The sequence below is a fragment of the Vombatus ursinus genome, unplaced genomic scaffold, assembly GCF_900497805.2.
Source record: "Vombatus ursinus unplaced genomic scaffold, bare-nosed wombat genome assembly UNPS02014959.1, whole genome shotgun sequence".
NCBI lineage: Eukaryota > Metazoa > Chordata > Mammalia > Diprotodontia > Vombatidae > Vombatus > Vombatus ursinus.
The window spans coordinates 6145950-6164509 of NW_020954737.1; the positions used below are offsets into that span (position 1 = coordinate 6145950).

Sequence of the window (18560 nt, forward strand, 5' to 3'; positions counted from 1 at the left end):
TAGGACCAGCAACTTGTTAATTCCTTTAAAAAAGGGTAACTAATTTTTAAAAATTTAAATTAAATAATTTATTTTTCTCAATTACATGTAAAAAAAATTTAACATTCTTTTTTTTTTAATTTGAGTTCCATATTCTCTCCCTCTTTTCCTCCCCTCCCCCCTCGTTGAAAAGGCACGCAAGACAATTACTTTGCTAAGTCAATCATTCACAGGGGTGAATGAAATAGAAAGTGAGAGAGTATTTGTTTCCTAGAGTAGTTTGACAAAAATGCACTGATTTTGGAACTAAAAGTTCTGGATTTGAATCCTGGCTCTGTTTCTTATTGCCTGTGTGACCTTAGGCAAGCCACTTCCCTTTGTGCCTCAGTTTCTTCATCTGTAAATTGAGGGAATTAAACTAGATAAACACTAAATTTCCCTGAAATTCTATGCTCTTATACAAAGGTTAGACTTAAGCCAAGGACTGCCATAGAATATATGCTGCAAAACTAGAATTTAAAAGGCCTTCCTCAAGCCCCATCTAAGAGGATTTCATTATAGAAAGATTGGAAAGAAATATGGAGAGGGAGCGATTGATAAGTGGTGATAGTTATTTCTATGTTGAGATCATTTTTAACCTAAAATTTCTAACATTTCAAACAGAAGTTCAATTTTGTTGATGTCTATAATTAGGTTCATAATAAACTATTTGTAAAGGAGAAATAAATAAAAGGATTTAGCTATAACACAGTCGTGAGTGTGGACCCCCTTCCCCAAGCCCTGCCAGGACAGAACGATTCCTGGGGAGTTTCTCTAGATTACTATCATAAACCTGCAGTACTGTTATTTCTTCTCTCCCTGTTTCAGCCTCCTTGACTCTGGGGCAGTGGGGCATATCTGGAAGCAACAGCTGTCACGCGTGTTCAGGCTAAGGGAAAGGTCAGGAGAGACACGTCTTGCCAAATGGATTCTTTTCTCTCCTCACTAGTGTGCGAAGTCACCACAGGAATCTCTTTTCTCTTCTCAGAGATCAACGGCAGGATCAGCCCCAAGGACAGGCTTGGTTAGGCAAAACTTCTCAGGCAAGATGTCCTGTCTGAGCCATGGTAATCAACACGGTGCCCCAAGGACACTCCCAGCTACAACAGGCATCTGAATCAAGATTCCAGAAAGAAGAAGAGAAAAGACTGTCCCTAAAAGTTCAAGAAGGAAACAAGCATTTATTAGGCACTTACTATGTGCCAGGCACTGTGCTAAGTGTTTACAAATATCCTCTCATTTGGTCTTCATGGTAACCCTGGGAGGTAGGTGCTTTCATTATCTTCATTTCACAGTTGAGGAAAATGAGTCAGACAGAGGTTGAGAGACTTGCCTAGGGTCACACAGTTAAGATATGTTGGAGGCTGGATTTGAACTCAGGCCTTCCCGACTCCAGGCTCAGAACTTTATCCACTGACAGTTGAGGCACTCCAAAACAGACTTCTTCACAAAGGATCAGAATACGACGACTCATTTATTTCATTATTAGATTTACGAAATGTTCACAACAACTGTGGAAAGAGCAGTTCTAAAGTCAGAGGGCCTAGCTCCAAATCCTGTCTTTGACACTTACTATCTTTGTGAATGTGGCCATGTTGATTAACTTCCCTGGGCTTCAGTTTTCTCCTCTGTAAAATGAGAACTAGATGGACTCTATCTAAGGTCCCTTCTACCTCTAAACCTATGCTATTGACTGAACTCCGAGATTGGTAATGGAAGTATTATTATCCCATTTTACAGATGAGGTCCAGCAAGGCTGTGACTCGCCTATGGTCACCGAGTTAAGTGTCAGAGTCAGAATTTTAATCCAGAACTCATGATTCCCAGTCCACTATTCTCTCCACTACACGGGAGGTAGAAATAGTAGAATGGGAGAGGAGAAACATCTAGAGAATCTGTTACTTAACTTAATTATATCCCCATTTCTCTTGTTACAAGGAGTGTGTTTTTCTTTTTTCATTGGGGGGGAGTGGAGAAAAGCTAGCAATAGTGTTACTGGGAGCAGGGGAAAGGGTCACTGAAGCATTTTTAATGCACAGAAAAGAACAGAAGGAAATTTAGAGGGAAAAACAGACCAGTAGAATGACTTTGAAAGTAACATGTTGAATTTATTATATACTTTGTTCAAAAAACAAGCTGTATATAATAATAGAGATTCTTGGTTTCATATGTAACTCCTTTATTCCTGTTATACTTTATATCTAGAAAATCTCTCCATTTTGGTATTCATTAAATTCAGCATAGAAATGTTAAAAGAGAAAGGAAGAAGGAGGAAGGAGGAGAATAAAGGACTTACATTGTATGCATTAACAATCAACTGGATGATATTTCTGGAGTCAGCATGTAGAATCTCCACAGTAGTTCCAGGTATTAATGCTGTAAAATTCTTTGAAAAGGAAAAAAATAATTACAGTGGCTTTTTTTCTTCCACTTTTGTTCCTTATGCACCAAAAAATAATCACTGAAATACAATGAATTGAAGAAATTCCAACAATACTTGTCTCTGCCCATTCCCAACATCATTAGACAACAAGCACTTTCTAACAATCAAAACTAGGGCAGGGAAGCAGAATTACTTAAGGGGAGGGGGCGCTAGATTTACTGAAGGGAGATGGTGGCATCTCCTCCTCTGTGGGTCCCTCAGGGAAATAAAGGAGGACAACATTATTTCTAGGATGATTTGAGTGAGGTCTGGGATGATCCCTTCAAGACACAGGACTCTTCAAAACCACTTCCTTAGTGACCGCCATTTTCCCTGCCAACGTCTTCCTGCAATTCCACCTGCTGTGTCTAAACATGGTTAAGGTTTATCAGAACACATTCCTCTGTCTCTTTGTTCAAAATCCAAATGGAAACATTTCCAAGAGGCTTAAATGTCAATGCTTCTCTTTTCAAGGACAATTCAAACAAATCAATATATTCTACTCCCCAAAAGACTTCTGGGTACCACTGAGTAAAAGTCTGTTCAAAATGCTGGATTAAATCTGAAGGACAAGCCTTCTTCCTCTTACTGATTTATGTACCAATGTCTAAGGTAGCATCAAAGTAAAAAAAAATTCAAAATTCAGCAGGCTATATAACGTTTTCTCCTCATTTCCTTGACTAATGTAGAAGTAGTTAAAAGAAAGAGTTTTTGGAAAAACCACCTTGAATAATATTTTCTAAATTCTTTTTGTTCAAGACGTTCAGAAGGAAAAATAAGACCTTTGGGAAAAACAGTGCTGAAGGAATAAACTGCCCAGACCCTGCTTGGCAAAGATACTATTCAGTGATAAAGACCTATTGGTCAGAAAGGAGAGGAAATTAAACCAGTCATGTTAATGAAAGTTGTAAAGGAGTGGGCAGGAAAGGAAAACTATTTGCATGGATACCATGCTTTGTTTGGTTAAACTATACCCATGATTTTATTGATATAGGAAAGCCCAGGAAAGAAAATTCCACAAATGCAGGTTGGTACCTTCAAATCTTAAGAGAATTTCTCAAGGACACCAAGAGATTGTATGACTTGCCTATATATATAGCTTTTAATTGTCAGAGGTGGGACTTGAATCCAGACCTTCCTGACTCAGAGGTGAGGACTCTAGTCACTAAGCCACATCACCATTTTGGGATCTTATTTTTGGCAGGCTAGGTTAAAAAGAACATGATGGTGGCTTGGGGCACTCTAGATATGTAGAGTAAAGAAATCTTTCTTCTCCTATATATGCAAAAAAAAAATCCATAGGAGATTAAGTAGAGTGAGAAGAAAAAAGAATACTTGTGCCACTTTTTTCATCTTTTAGGAACTTCCTAGAGCAAAAGGTGGAAGTGGCAGGAGGTGAGGACCTCAGGAAAAGGTTGAGTGGTATTTTACCAAAGATAATCACATTATTTCAGTTTTGACTATTATTAAAAGCAGCAGAAATAGTCACATTGTGCTATGACTAACTTTGATAGACTTAGCCCTTCTCAGCAATGCAAGGATCTAAGACATCTCCAAAAGTGTCATGATGGAAAATGCTATCCACATCCAGAGAAAGAACTATGGAGTTGGAATGCAGACTGAAGCATACTATTTGCTCTTTTTTTTCTTCTGTTTTGTTTTGTTTCCTCTTTCTTGTGGCTCCTTCATTTGGTTCTAATTCTTCCTCACAACACGACTAATGTGAAAATATGTTTAATAGGAATGTGTATATATATATATATATATATATATATATATAGGCTATATCAGATTGCGTGCCATCTTGGGGAGGGAGGGGGATAAAAAATTAAAACTCAAAAGCTTATGAAAGTGATTGTTGATAAATAAAAATAAATTAATTTAAAAAAAATTTTTTAAGTAGCAGAAAAATACATGTAGGCAAAAGGCATTTTTATTTTCAGCTTCTAGGCCCCCAGGTAAAGGGAAGTGGTGCAGACATTAAAGGGTTAAGAGGAGGAAGGAGATGCAACAGGCTTCGGTTCTCTGGTTTGCCTGTGAGCACATGTTCCCTGGAGAAGTTCTCATAACCTTTCAGGTTAAAGAATGTTAAGGCCACAGAGCTGACTTGATTTTTGTTTGTTTAAATGAGCACATACTGTCTAAGTAATCACAGGTTTCTACCTTCCACCTGGAAAGAGAAGTATGAATGAAAAAGAAGGGTTGGAGGGAGGAGGAGAAGAAAGAGCAGGTGTTGCCAGAGGGCAATCTTACCTGAGAGGTTAAATGTGTCATAAGGAAAGACACTGGACAAAAAAAAATCTTTCTCTAGATTACCTCACACAGAACTAAATACAGAGACATTCTTACTCACCATGGAAAGCTCCTTCTGGAATTCCTACTTTACATTCCCCCCTTCCCCCTCACCGGCTTCCTAAAGTTACTTCAATCACTCCAGAATAACAGCTCACCCTTCCATATTACTTTAAATTACTAGCTATAGGACCTCCACCAAAGTACTTCATCTTGCAACCTCGGATTACTCTTCTGGGGTAGACCATAGTCTTCTTATCATGATTTCCTGTTAGAGCATGTGTCCCAAGGTTCCTTCTTCCTCTCAATCTTCCCCAGTCTATAAAATAGGACTTCCCACACTAAATACTCAATCAATGCTGCTGACTAATCTAACCTCTCCCTATTTTCACAATTTTAATCTCTCTCTCCCCTTCAAATCAGAATTACCTTCCAATGCCCATGCCCTTAATCCCTTTACCTTGTATAGCATGTAATGGTTCTTTGTCACAGCAAATATCAAGTGGATGTTGTTCTCTGCCAATTTCTCTCCAAGAAGAGCAAGCGATGGATAGTCCTAGGAACAAGACCCAGAAAGATCTGAGACTTTCTAGAGCTCCCAGAACTGGATTCTGGTGTCCACATAGCAGTTTAATCCTTACTATGGAGGAGAACTTTTCTATAGGGTGAATTTCACAGTCACTACCCAGAGCTTATCAACAGGAAGGAGCACACCCAGGAAACTCTTCAAAAGGGCGACCTCACTTTACCTATAGTCTATGGGAGTCAGTGGACCCAAAGCAGAAACTCTCAAAGTGGCAAGGGAAATTGTTTTGTTTTCCCACATAATGAACCAAAATCTGTCTCTCTTTAACTTTGCCACACAGATTTCTTCTCTGGGCTTAACACTCCTCTTTTTAAAATATATAACTGCTTGGCAGGGAACTCAACTAGATGGTGCAAGATTCCCTTCTGTCCACAGGCATCCAATCAAGAAATAATTTAATTTAACAAATTGAAATAAAGGACATATAAAGGATGAGGGTATATGGAAGTCCAAGAACCTGGAGAGTTTGAAATGGAAGCCTAAGTTTAGGCCTAGAGGTAGAGTCCAATGGACACTTAGACTATTCCTATCTTGGTTCAGCCACGAAAAAAGAGGACAAGACACAGGGTCAAGAAGAAACCTCTAAGAGCAACTACTGTGGCCCCCTTACCATCTGCTTGGATGCGGTATATTCATTGGCCTCATTCAGATGGCATTGGCCATCATGCGGCTGTACCAGGCCTCCCAATTTGCCATCCAGGGCAATGTGTGGCACGTCATCTGATGTAAACACAAGCAAGTGCAAAGCTTCCTTCCGCCAACCAATCTTCTCCTGTAGGAAGAAAAGACAAATGAAAATTCTTGAGCCTGCCTGGATCCTTCTCAAGCCCATTCCTGGGTCATTAGCCAAAGTCCCTGACTGTTCTCGAAGGCCTCCAGAATGAATCAAAGGTGAGTGACTTGGCAAGTCGACCTGTAGCCCATTTATAAAAACATTGGGAAGCATTCCAAAGATGTGTTGGCAGAAAAACATCATGGGCGGGGGAAGCTAGCATGAATGTGGATAAGTCTCCAGGGAAGCCTTTGTCCAGGTTGACCAGTGAGCTTTCTCTGTGTAATTCTACACATTTTTCAAACCACTAAAAGTATTCCTCACTCTGACTTCAATCCCTGAAATGCACTCTTGTAAATTACTTGTTGCATTTACTCAACATGACTTCATTGGTTGTTGTTAATTCTTGTGATTGAACTGATTACCAGGCCAATTATGGTCATTGAAGTGAGTACCTTAGTCTTCCCTATGACACTCTAAGTGGACCCAGGGGAAAGTGAGGACATGACCCTAAGGAGCTTTGCCCTCTCAAGTCTCTGGACACATGTGTTGCCCAATGCCCTGACTAAGTCTGTTGTATAGGTACCAATAAAACCAATGGAATTAAAGCATTTCAACAAACAAATTAAGCTTATTTTCTCTTTTATTGCCTCATTATATGGAATTCTATTCTCAAGATTAGGAGTTTCCAATTTGGGGAATTTCTCCCTACCAAAGCTTGTCAAGTACTGCATTATTTGGTATATTAACTATGTTATCCAATTGAAATATTCCAGAAATGGCAGTACTATTGAAAAAAAATGTAGATTGGACAATGAACAACTTTATGATACTTAAAAATACTGTTAGGCAACAAATGAAGTTTTCTTTATGAAAAACCAATCTCTTCATCCTATTTCATTTCTTATGGACATAAATGCATGATAAACTTTAGAATGAATTTCCTTTCATATTAAAGTGGGGGTGAGGATAAACATGCTGAATGTCAAGAAGTACTGGGATCAAAACAGGTTGGGAACCCCTGCTCCAGAGGACCAGGAAAGTAACTGCATTACCATACAAAGGAGAAATCTCCTTTTGCAATGATCATTTTTGCTCACAGTATTCAAGGTTTGTTATCCAGCTGGAGCCTCCCATCTCTCTATTACAAATGATGGTGGCCGTTGAAGGCCCTTCCAGAAAATTCTATGACCTTGGGCAAATCACTGAACTTCTCTGGCTTTCAGTTTCCTCCTCTATTGAATGAAGGAGTGGTCCTACATGCCTGATAAAATTTCCTTTGAGTTTTAGGGCTAGATTTCTATCATCTGATAATATATACAACAAATTGGGCAGCTAGATGGCATGTTGAGTAGAGTGCCTGGCCTAGAGTGAGGTAGACCTGAGATCAAATTTGACGTTAGGCACCTACTACCTGTGTGACCCTGGGCAAGTCACTTAACCCTGTTTGCTTCAGTTTCTTCATCTCTAAAATGAGCTGAAGAACAAAATGGCAAACCACTCCAGTATCTCTGCCAAGAAAACCCCAAATGGGGGTCACAAAGAATCGGACAAGATCAAAATGATTCAACAACAACAACAAAAATATATGCAACTTTCTGACACCATAGTGCCCTGCCTCTGCTGTGAGAAGAATGGCATGTTTCATTATTGGTTTTTCAATTATTCTAAGTTTGACTTCCTTCAGTGACCTTTTTGGCTTAATTTCTCTCTAAAGCAAAGGCTCTGAGAACTTTTAAAAATGTATTTTAATAACTGCATTTAAATATAATTTCGTTTCACTTGTAATCCTATGTATTTTATTTTATGCATTTTTAAAATTTCAGAGAAGGGGTCCACAGGCTTCACTATACTGCCAAAAAGTAAAGAACCCCTGCTCTAAAAGCATGCTGGGAATTCAGGGTATAGACCACTGCATCAAACTTATGGCAGTGCCATGAGTATGCACCACTGCACACACTCTAGGGAGTCTTCATAGCCCTGACACTGGAGTTTGAGAAACCCCGTCATAAAAAAAAAAAAGCAGGAGCAGCCCCATCAGTCCATGATGGTTTTTTTTATTTTGTTTTGTTTTGTGCTGAATGACTGAAGAGCCAACAAAGCTCTTCAACAAAAGTAACCAACCTGAAACACCAACAAATTTTGTCATCCTTTTGTGTCATGGAGCTGGGAGCCCTCTACGTGCATTCACTAGAAATTGAAGGAAATTTAGGCTATTAGACCCTAAACATGGAGCAGGAAGGACCTTCGAAAATTATCTAGTACAACTCCCTCATTTTACAGATAATAAAAATGAGTCCCTGAGAGCTTAAGTAGTCTGCTCAAGGTCACACTGGTAATAAACGTTGGGGCCACCTAGATCCTTTGACTCCGCACCAGAGCTGCCTCCTTATACCACAGATTTCATAGTCTACTGTCCTCACTTAAAAGATGAGGAAACTGAGACTTAGAAAAAGGAAGTGATTTGTCTGTAGTCAGTACATGATAGAACCGGGATATGAACACAGTGGACAGGGTGCCAGGCCTGGAGTCAGGAAGACTTGAGTTCAAATCGGACCTCAAATACTTACTAGACGTGTGACCCTCAGCAAGTCACTTAAACCTGTTTGCCTCAGTTTCCTCATCTGTAAAATGAGCTGGAGAAGGAAACAGCAAACCTCTCCAGTATCTTTGCCAAGAAAACCCCCAAATGGGGTCATGAAGAGTTGGACAGGACTGAAATGACTCAACCACAGCAACATGAACACAAGACAGCCCTCTAACTCCCAATCCTAGGCTCCTTCGGTTACACTCCTGGAAAAAAGCTATGTGGGATTTAGAAATTGCCAAGGGCATTCATGTGAATCTGTAAAACAATTCAACCGTTCTGAAGAACGATTTGGAATTACATGAAGAAAGTGACCGTGTCACAGTCCACACTCTTTCACTCTGAGATCACACTTAGGCATATACCTCAGAGATCAATGACAAGAAAGAAATCCCCCAAATACACCAAAACATTTTCGGATTGTCAAAGAACTTGAAACAGAGGAGATACTCATATGATTGAAAAATGGCTAAACAAGTTTTGGTGCATAAATGTAATGAAACAAAAGAACATGATGAATTACAGAGAAACATGGGAAGATTTCCATCAACTGGTACAAGATGAAGTAAGTAGAACCAAGAAAAACACCATACACAGTGACCCGAACAATATAAATGGAAAGAACAATAACACAAGACAATCAAAACTGGATTCTGTGAAATTATAACTACTATGTAAGCTTGACTCCCCTAAAAACTGCTATGAGAATGCATCTCCCTCCCTGTTTTCTAGAGTATGGAAGACTACAGATGGCAGAATCTTCTTATGTGTTAATGAGTTTTGCTGAACTGTTCCCCCCACCTCACATTTTTTTAATCCTTTCTTATAAGGCATGGTTTTCTGGGAGTACAGGGACCATTGGAAAATGCAAATGAAGCAAAAATAAAAGATTTCAATAAATATGTATTTTCCAAAATGTCTTCATTTTTAGAAAACAAATGTTTATTGATCTTTTATTTTGAAAGATAAATGTATATTGATATATTTTACTTTGAAAAAGATTTATTGATATATTTTATTGTTTAAAATATTTATAGCTATTTAAAATTTTTGCATCAGCCACATTTTCCAGTGTATCCCTCTTCCCACTCCCAGTCCTTTAAGATAAAGAATAAAAAAAAAAGAGAAAAAAAATTGCCAAGCTACATGTGAATATCTTAATTGATGGAAGTCAGACAAAGCCTTTTGTTTACTTGAATAGAAGAAAGATTTCAGGAACTTCACAGGCTGAAAAAATAAACCAATGCTCTCCATCCCTAAGGATGCTTGAGTGATCAAGGGGAGCAGATACTGTCAACTCTTATTTACTTTGGATAATGGATGAGCCAGACATGATACAAAACAATGGATAATTAGATACAAAAGCATAGAAGAAGCTTATTGTTTCCTTCGTTTTTTTTTCCACCATCTAGGAAAGGAAAAATAAAAGGTAAGACAGGAGAGGCCTACACTAACATTAGACCAAAGCTGAATGTGGGAGGATTTAGAGAAAAACATGAGTGAAGAACCCAAAGGAGAAAGGAGAACAAGATAAAGGAAAACCCTAAGGATAAGCTAGGGTAGCCTGCGTGGGGGCAGGTGATCAGGCAGAGGGTGGGCACCTCAGCAGAATCTCACATACCCTCTCTCCATTTTCTTAGGCTGAGAAATAGGTTCTAGTTTTGTAATGGCAATAGCTGGTAATAACAGTGTTGGTAGCTGTGGGTGAGTTTTTCAGCACAAACTTAGCTGAGAGCCAGGACTAGGCCTTCTAAATTGAGAATTTTACAAGTGATGGCTCATTAGTGTATTTCAATTAGAATCAGCCTTCCCTGCTGACAACTTGGACTGCATGACTATGGACACTGAAGCCTGTAGGCTTTATAGCCCATATATCCCATATCTGAGGAAAGAAGCATTGGGATATGAGAGATGAGTGGTAAGGAGGAGATATGGGCAGCAGGTTGGCACAGTAGATAGAGCTCCAGGCCTGGAGTCAGGAAGACCTGAGTTCAAATCCAACTTCAGATACTGGCTGTGGGACCCTGGACAACCGGCAAGTCATTTAACCTCTGTCTGCCTCAGTTTCCTCAATTGCAAAATGGGGATGATAGTAGCACCCACCTCTCAAGGTGGTTGTTGCAAGGACTAAATGAGATAGTATCTGTAAATGCTTAGCACAGTTCCTGACACATTTTTGTTGCTGTTCAGTCATTTCCGTCCCTTCGTGACCCCATTTTCTTGGCAAAGATACTGGAGTTGTTTGCTATTTCCCTCTCCAATTCATTTTTACAGATGAGAAAACTGAGGTAAACAGAGTTAAGTAACTTGTCCAGGGTCACACATCCAGTAAGTGTCTAAGGCTGGATTTGAACTTGGAAAGATGAGTCTTTCTGATTCTAGTCCAGCACTCTATGCACTACAGCACCACCTAGTTGCCCATGCCTGGTGGATAGTAGGTGCTCCATAAATGCTTCTTTCCTTCCTAAGGACCTAGGCACAAAGAGTTAGGAAACCTGGGTCTCAGGTCTGGTCTCCCTTAAGAAACAGATATTTGTCTTGGACAAATCACTTACAGGAACATTGGCTTATAGAATCTAGAACTGGAAACTTGAATATCAACTTAATCTTTCATTTTACAGATGAAAAAACTTAAACCTTAAAACTTAAGTCCAGGGGTAGCTAGGTGGAGAAGTGGATAGAGCTCTGGCCTTGGAGTCAGGAGGACCTGAGTTCAAATCCAACTTCACACACTTGACACTTACTAGCTATGTGATCTTGGGCAAGTCACTTAATCCCAACTGCCTCACCAAGAAGCAAAACAAAACAAAACAAAACAAAAAACAAACAAAAAAAACCCTTAAGTCCATCAGCTTCATCAGACTGCCAAAGGGCAGAAAAAAGGTTAAGAAATAAATTCTATTTCATTGTGGGATCTCATCCCAGTATCCTTGAAACTCAGTTCAACTCTGGGAAACCTAGTAATAATTTCATTTTCAGCAAACATTTGTTATCTCCTGTTTGCAGGGCTCTATAGGGAGAACTGGAAAAGATACAAAGTTGGGATGGGACATGGACCTTGACCTCAGAACATGTGGTTTAGTAGGGGAATTATAAGAGACTAATTGAGGGTATTCCTGTTCAGGCAGGAGTCAGCCTGGATGGTTATTCTGAGACTCTACTATTTCATGTCTCCTAAGGGATCTCTAAATGGACAGCAAGGTGGTTTGGTGGACAGAGTGCTAGGCCTGGAGTCAAGAGGACCTGAGCTCAAATCTAGCTTCAGACACATACCGAGCTGCGTGACCCTGGGCTAGTCATGTAACCCTGTTTGCCTCAGTTTCCTCATCTGTAAAATGAGCTGGAAATGGAAAACTACTTTTAGTATCTTTGCCAAGAAAACCCCACATGAGGTCATGAAAGATCGGACACAACTAAAAACAGCTGAACAAAGGAACAAAAAGGAGCTGTAAAATGGTGCCACTGAATTTGAATAATCAAATGGTGAAATGGAAAGTTTGCCCACATTTTTCCAAATAAAAGTGAGATTTAAACTTAGGGAAGAAAATGAAAGATAATTAGAGGGAGGGTTTTAATTAATCATTTTCTTTTTATTTAATTATTATTATTATTAATTGTTATATATAATTAATTATAATAATTAATTATTAATATATTATTATTAAATTTAATTAATCAGAATAACAACAAAGAGGCTTATAATGTTGGATTTTGTGGTTATGTTTGGTTTGGTTTCAGACTATGTGCCATCCCAGGTGCCTGGCTGACAGTATTTCTGTTTTCATTTCTGCTGTCTGGTTTGGTGTAGCCACCACATCTCTAACCAGTCATTCTTTGGGAGCAGATTCCTCCTACTGAGTCTTGAATTCAGGAAATGGTCGCTTTCAGCATCATGTTGACATTGGCACTGTTTGCCGCCTGCAGCTAGACAAGAGCTGGAAGGAAAGGTCTTTTAACTCAAAACACTTAATTACCTCTCCCACTCCCAGGGATGGGGTGTGTCACAGACCTCGGCCTCCACGTAGCCTCCTCATGAGTTGTCCTCCTCCTGTCCCCTAGGTCAGGTCTGCAATAACGCCAGTAGCAGCAGCCTTCCCACCCCGAAAAATGAAGAAGTCCCAGGGATGCTCAGAAATCCAAGTCACTGTCAGAGTAAAACCAGCAGGAAGGGCCCCAAAACCCTTCCCGCCAGAGGGGAATCTGAATCTAAACTAGCCTTCAATCCTACAGGAGTCTTCCCTTTTCACTAGCAGGAATCCACTAGCAGTCTCTAGGTCCAGCATCTTCAATCCCTTTAGCCAAGACCTGGTCCTGCCAGTCCCAGATAAGAATGCTATTAAAACCCACCAGACTTTACCAGTTTGGGAAGGTGCTCTATTCTCCTGGGACCCCAGCAAGGTTACTCAATTCTACTCTGGTTCCAGTGGACTAGACGTGGCTGTAGCATCTTCCTTGATTGCCCTCCATATTTTAAGTGTCTCCTTATATTGAACTGTAAGTATTCGGAGCCTTCCTTCATTAAGACAAAGGCAAACTTAAGGTTCAGTCTACTGTTCCCTGCTCTTCTCATTCTAATTTCTCTCTCCCTTAGAGAACTCACATACCTCCAATGGTTTCTATTATGAGGAGACGTCATGGTGTAATGGAATGATCATTCTATTTGGAAACAGAGGGTAGGTTCAAATGCAGACTCTGCTCCTTACTGACATGAACCCGGGCAAGTTAGTTCACCTCTCTGGACCTCAGTTTCCTCAAATGCAAAATGAAAAAGGTTGGGCCAGTTCTTTAATGTCCCTTCCAGTTCCAAATTTATGATTCTATTATTTTGCTCAGATGCCTCCCCCAATATGCATCTCCAGGTCAGAGTTCTCTCCTCACATTACTTAGCACTATCTACGTGAAGATACGAAGAATTTTGATTTACTCAGTTACTAGGAAACCCTCAGTATATGAACTACCTTCACCAACCTACATAGTTTATGACTTAGTAGTAGATCAGTCTAGGGAGTTGCCTGAGGGACTTGCCCAGAGCCAGTGTCAGAGGTAGGATCTCACCCCAAGACTTTCATATTCCAAGTCTAACCCTTTCTCTGCTATCTCAGATTCATCGTTTCCCTGCATAACCCCAACTCACTCCCCTTACAGACTTCCAAATCTCTCAGTGCTGTCATCAGCCTTCCAAGTTCAAAGCTTTGGAACTGTCCTTGACTCCTATCTCCCCCATCTAGTCAGATGGCCACAGTATTTCCAAGACCAATCGCAATATCGCTGGAGGCACATAGGGCATGGAAATTAAATAAAGGCAAACCATTTAATCTAGGCCTGCAGAACCCAGCACAAATAACACATGACACCCTGTAGTCAAGTGAGGAGAGAAACTGTCCGTGGAAAGGAGTCCCCAGCAGCCTCAGCATCTCCTACTACATGGCAAGGGTCAAATTTGGTTTTAGTCTAAATTTTTAAGAAACACTGCATGCAAATATTCCTTGTTTAAAAAAAACAAGATATGAAATTCCAGATTTACACAAATTACAAAGAAATATTTATTGAGCAACTAACTTTGTGCTTCACATCACAAAGTGCTAAAAAAAGAAAAAAAGGAGGGAAAAGAGAAAGGAAAAGAGAGTACAAAGCATAAGACACAGTGGAGCCAGGGTAATTAGTCCTCTAAAGTTAGGTAGGGCAGTTATTGAGGATGGAAAAAGATAAAAAGATGGGTTCTGTTCTGGACATGCCAAATCTGAGGCAAAAACAGGGCAACCATATAATGGTTGGATGGCAATGGATGAATAAAGGAAACAAAGTTGAATAAAAAGGCAAGAACCAGAGACACAGATTTGGGAATCATCTGGATAGAGGTGACAACTGAAACCATCAAAATGGATAAGCTCTCCTTCAGAGGAAAGAATAGGAAAAAAATACACTGGGGAAAATTAGGGAAACAGATCAATAGCACATAATAGGTACTCTAGGAATGTGACCATAAGTACATAAAATATGAGCATTCAATAAACCTATAGAAAACAAAGAGGGGAAAAGTTCACTGTTTAACTACTATATCTGGGAAATAAGTTAGCAATTTCATCGGAAAGGGATCTAGGCCCCTACTATATGCCTCAATGTTTTGCAACTAGAAGATAACATAAAAAGACCTTTAAAATATGGCAAAAAATGGAGTAATCTATTTGTCTCAAATGAGGAGAGAAGATGAATGTTTTTCAAGGTAACAAAGCATTATTGTGAAAACAAAATATATGTGCTTGACTGCATAAAACCAGTTTCTGTGCCACAAAAAAAAAAAGAAATTTAATTAAAACAAAAAAGAAAATAGCAGGCTAGGGAAATATTAATGGGAAAATAATACTTAGGGAAATACATATTTCTATATGACAGGTTAAAACTTGATATTCATATCAAATGAGAGATGATAAACTTGATAAATACATGGAACTGTTAAAAAGACGCAATGCTAACTCAGTACAATACCTAAGAGGTGAAAGGAAATAAAGACAATTTTCAAAAAGGAAACAGGTTGTTAATAGTCACTTGAAAAAATGTTTAATTTCACTAACAATCAAAAAATGGAAAACTGAAGCAACACTGAGGTATCACCTGACATCCAACCAATCCTCAAAAATAATTAAAAGGAAGGAAACTCAGTATTAGTTATGGAGAAACAAATATCCTTTATTGATGATTAAAATACAAAATGGCAGTATGGAGTAAAAGTTATAAAAATAATTACAATCTTTGACCCAATAATTTCAGTATATTAGGTCATATTCCTATATGCCTTCAAAGTGTTATCAAGGGCAACAAAAATGTTTTCTGTTCAAATATTTTCACTGCATCATTACATGTAACCACAAAAACCTGCACATTAACATAAATATCTAACAAAAATGAAATAGTCAAATAAATCAATTCATTAAAGGAATAGAATATAGTACTATAACGTTGTTAAGAAAGACAAGGATGAATAATACAAAGAAATATGGAAAGATCATGATGAAACAACACAAATTAAAAAGAACTAGAACAATGGAGTGCACACTAGTTAAAACCCTACATGAGGAAAGAAAGAATGAACAAAGAATCCTAGTAGGTACTTGGAGGGAATGATTAAAAAGTTATTTTATGTACTAAAATTAATTTACCCATAAATAATTCTAGGTAACTTAAGTGGATAACCTTCATGTTTAATATTGTGTTTTTATTAAAACATATCACTTTCTAGAAAAATAAAAGTAGAACTTGAACTGACTAGACTTATTATGGTCCAGTAGGAAGGAAAACGGATTTGTAGTCAATTTGAGTTCAAATCCCAACTGAGCTGCTTACTATTACCTTGTTAAAACAATTGATCTCTCTGGCTCTCAGTTTCCCCATCCATAAAATGAAAGGGTTGGAATAGATGATGTCAGAGCTCCCTTCCAACGGTGGATCTATGATCCTTTGATCTCAATTTTCATCATGGGTAAGAGGAAACAGGAGGAAGTGAAATCTTTAAAAAATGTCTATAATATCACAAAAACAAAGAGTATCAATTTTTTTAAAAAAGGGTGCTTAATGGTGCCAAGTACCATACAAAAGTCAAGGAGAGCTAGGACTGAGGTGAAGCCACTAGATTTACTATGGAGGTAGTTTTGGTAGAGTGATGGGAACAGAAATTGTAGTTGGGGGTAAGAGAAGAGGACTGTTTTCTTTATACAAGTATTCTTCATTTTATAAAAAGACTATATAGCATTTCTTCAAATTGCTCCCTGAGTGCAATTAAAATGTACTTTGATTCACCAAAATGCAATTGTTATGCCCTATTTTAGGAACATATCTATTTCAAACTATAAAGTGCACTTGATTTAGCACTTTACTCGAATCCAAACCCAGCGATTGATGGCTGGATTAAATGAAATTTCTTTTTAATCCAAGGTTTCTTGATTCTTTAGTTAAAGTAGGAAAGACAGTCGATTTATGAGTCCTGATTTTGCTCACACTTCAATTTACAAGGCAGTTTAAGAAAATTATTCTACCTTAATTAGAATGGGAAATGATGGAAGAGTTGCCTGAGTCTGGTTCCCCTCATGAGAAATCCAAAGATACTTTGAAAACTAAACACTATTGCATTTACTAAGGACAAATGGAAATCTTTGTTCAAATAACTGGTTGAGTCAACAGGAGCCAAACAGAAAAAGAATTCATAAATAAACTTTTCTTCCTTGGGGGGGAGGAAAGTAACAAGTATTTTTAAAGTGCCTATTATGAGCCAGGAACTGTGCTAAGTGCTTTGCAAAATTACCTAATTTTATCTTCAAAACAATCCTGAGATAAGTGCTCTTGTGATCCCCACTTTACAACTGAAGAAACTGAGGCAGACAGAAAAAAGTGACTTGTTCAAAGTCATACCATGGTTACGTCAGTTTGAAGCCTTTGGGCTTGGCATATGCTATATATTCTGGCAAATTAAACAGTATTTGCATTGTTTTCTTTCTTTCTTCTTCCTAAACACACTTAATGGCATGCATGCAGGCAAAGCTTTTGCTTTCTTATGACTCACTTTGTCTCCTGGCCACTGGCCTGAATTCTTCCAACCCAGAGACTATGCATGTGACCAAAGTTCTCTTTAATTTTCTTAAACTATGAGTAGATGACTATACTTCATGAGTCAACAACTGAGCCCAAGGAACAACAAAATATGAAGACAGAACACATATAAACAGAGTTTAGTGGTGATCTGGGGAACAGTCAACTATGCTATCAGCCCAGGTCCTCCAAATCTCATCGCAGATCTCAGGAGCGAAAATGCCAATCCACTGAAGACTGGCCAAGGCAATCCAGAGCCTAAGGGAAAATCTCTGAGCAATGGTTTAGGGAAGCAGAGTCACAGGACCAAGGTCCTCCATTGGCCTCTTTCCTCATCTCTCACCTGCCCCAGAAAGCTAGTTGCTCTGGTAAAATGGGCAGGAATATGAGGGAGGCTTCGTATGGATTGGCCTAGATTTGACTATGCTAAACACACAGAAGTCTATATAGCTTAGAAGGAACATTTCCAAGGCACTCTTACAGAGAAAAGCACTAATGGGTTATTCAATATAATTCAGTAAACTACCATATACCAAGCATTGTGCTAAGTTCTAGGGATACAAAAAAAAGCAAAAGGCAGTGCCTGTCCTCAAGGAGCTTACAATGTAATGGAAGAATCAACATGCAAACAAACATATACAAAACAAGTTACATACAGGATAAATAAGAAATAATTAACAGAGGGAAGGCACTGGAATTAAGAGGGGATGGGAAAGGCCTGTAGGAGATGGAATTTTAGTTGGAACTTAAAGAAGCCAAGGAGGTCAGTAGGAGCAAAGAAGGGAGAGCATGCCAGGCATGAAAGACAGCCAAGGAGCGTGCCAAGATTTAAAAAAAAAAGGATAATAGAATCTTAAATTGAAAATGACTCAATATAGGATCTGGCCCAATCTCCTACTGAAAAAAAGAACAGAGTCATAGATGCAGAGCTGGCAGGGACCAAGGGGTCTGTATCGAGCTTACCTCCAGCATTTTACAGATGAGAACAGAGGCCCCAGGGAGGGTAAGTGATGTGCCCAGGGTCACAAAGAAAGAGCATAGAAGTGGATCAAACCCAGGTCTTCTCATTCTCAAACCAGTGAGTGATTGTTTTCCTCTGCCACCCTGGGGTCCCCCACATACATACAGTGCAGTAAGGTTTGCAAAGCTGTTTCCATGTGCTGTCTCTTTTGGTCTCACAGCCACTCAGTGAAGTTGAGTGTGGTAGGAATTATTATTCCCATTTTGCAGATGAAGAAAGTAGGACTCTGAGAGGTTTAGTGAATAACCTGTTTGTACAACTAGTAAGTTTCATAGATGGCAT

At 39.0% G+C, this 18560-nt stretch overlaps 1 protein-coding gene across 1 annotated transcript in view; it reads right to left on the reverse strand.

The window, feature by feature from the left end:
• The window catches only part of ITGB5 (integrin subunit beta 5), a 191064-nt gene that overhangs the window by 85981 nt on the left and 86523 nt on the right, over nt 1–18560 (reverse strand). Inside the window, exons 6-8 of the mRNA XM_027845271.1 lie at nt 5929–6090; nt 5193–5288; nt 2315–2404 (exon numbers count right to left, since the gene is read on the reverse strand). Coding sequence (XP_027701072.1) covers nt 2315–2404; nt 5193–5288; nt 5929–6090 — 348 coding nt within the window. The remainder of the gene's footprint in view (nt 1–2314; nt 2405–5192; nt 5289–5928; nt 6091–18560) is intronic.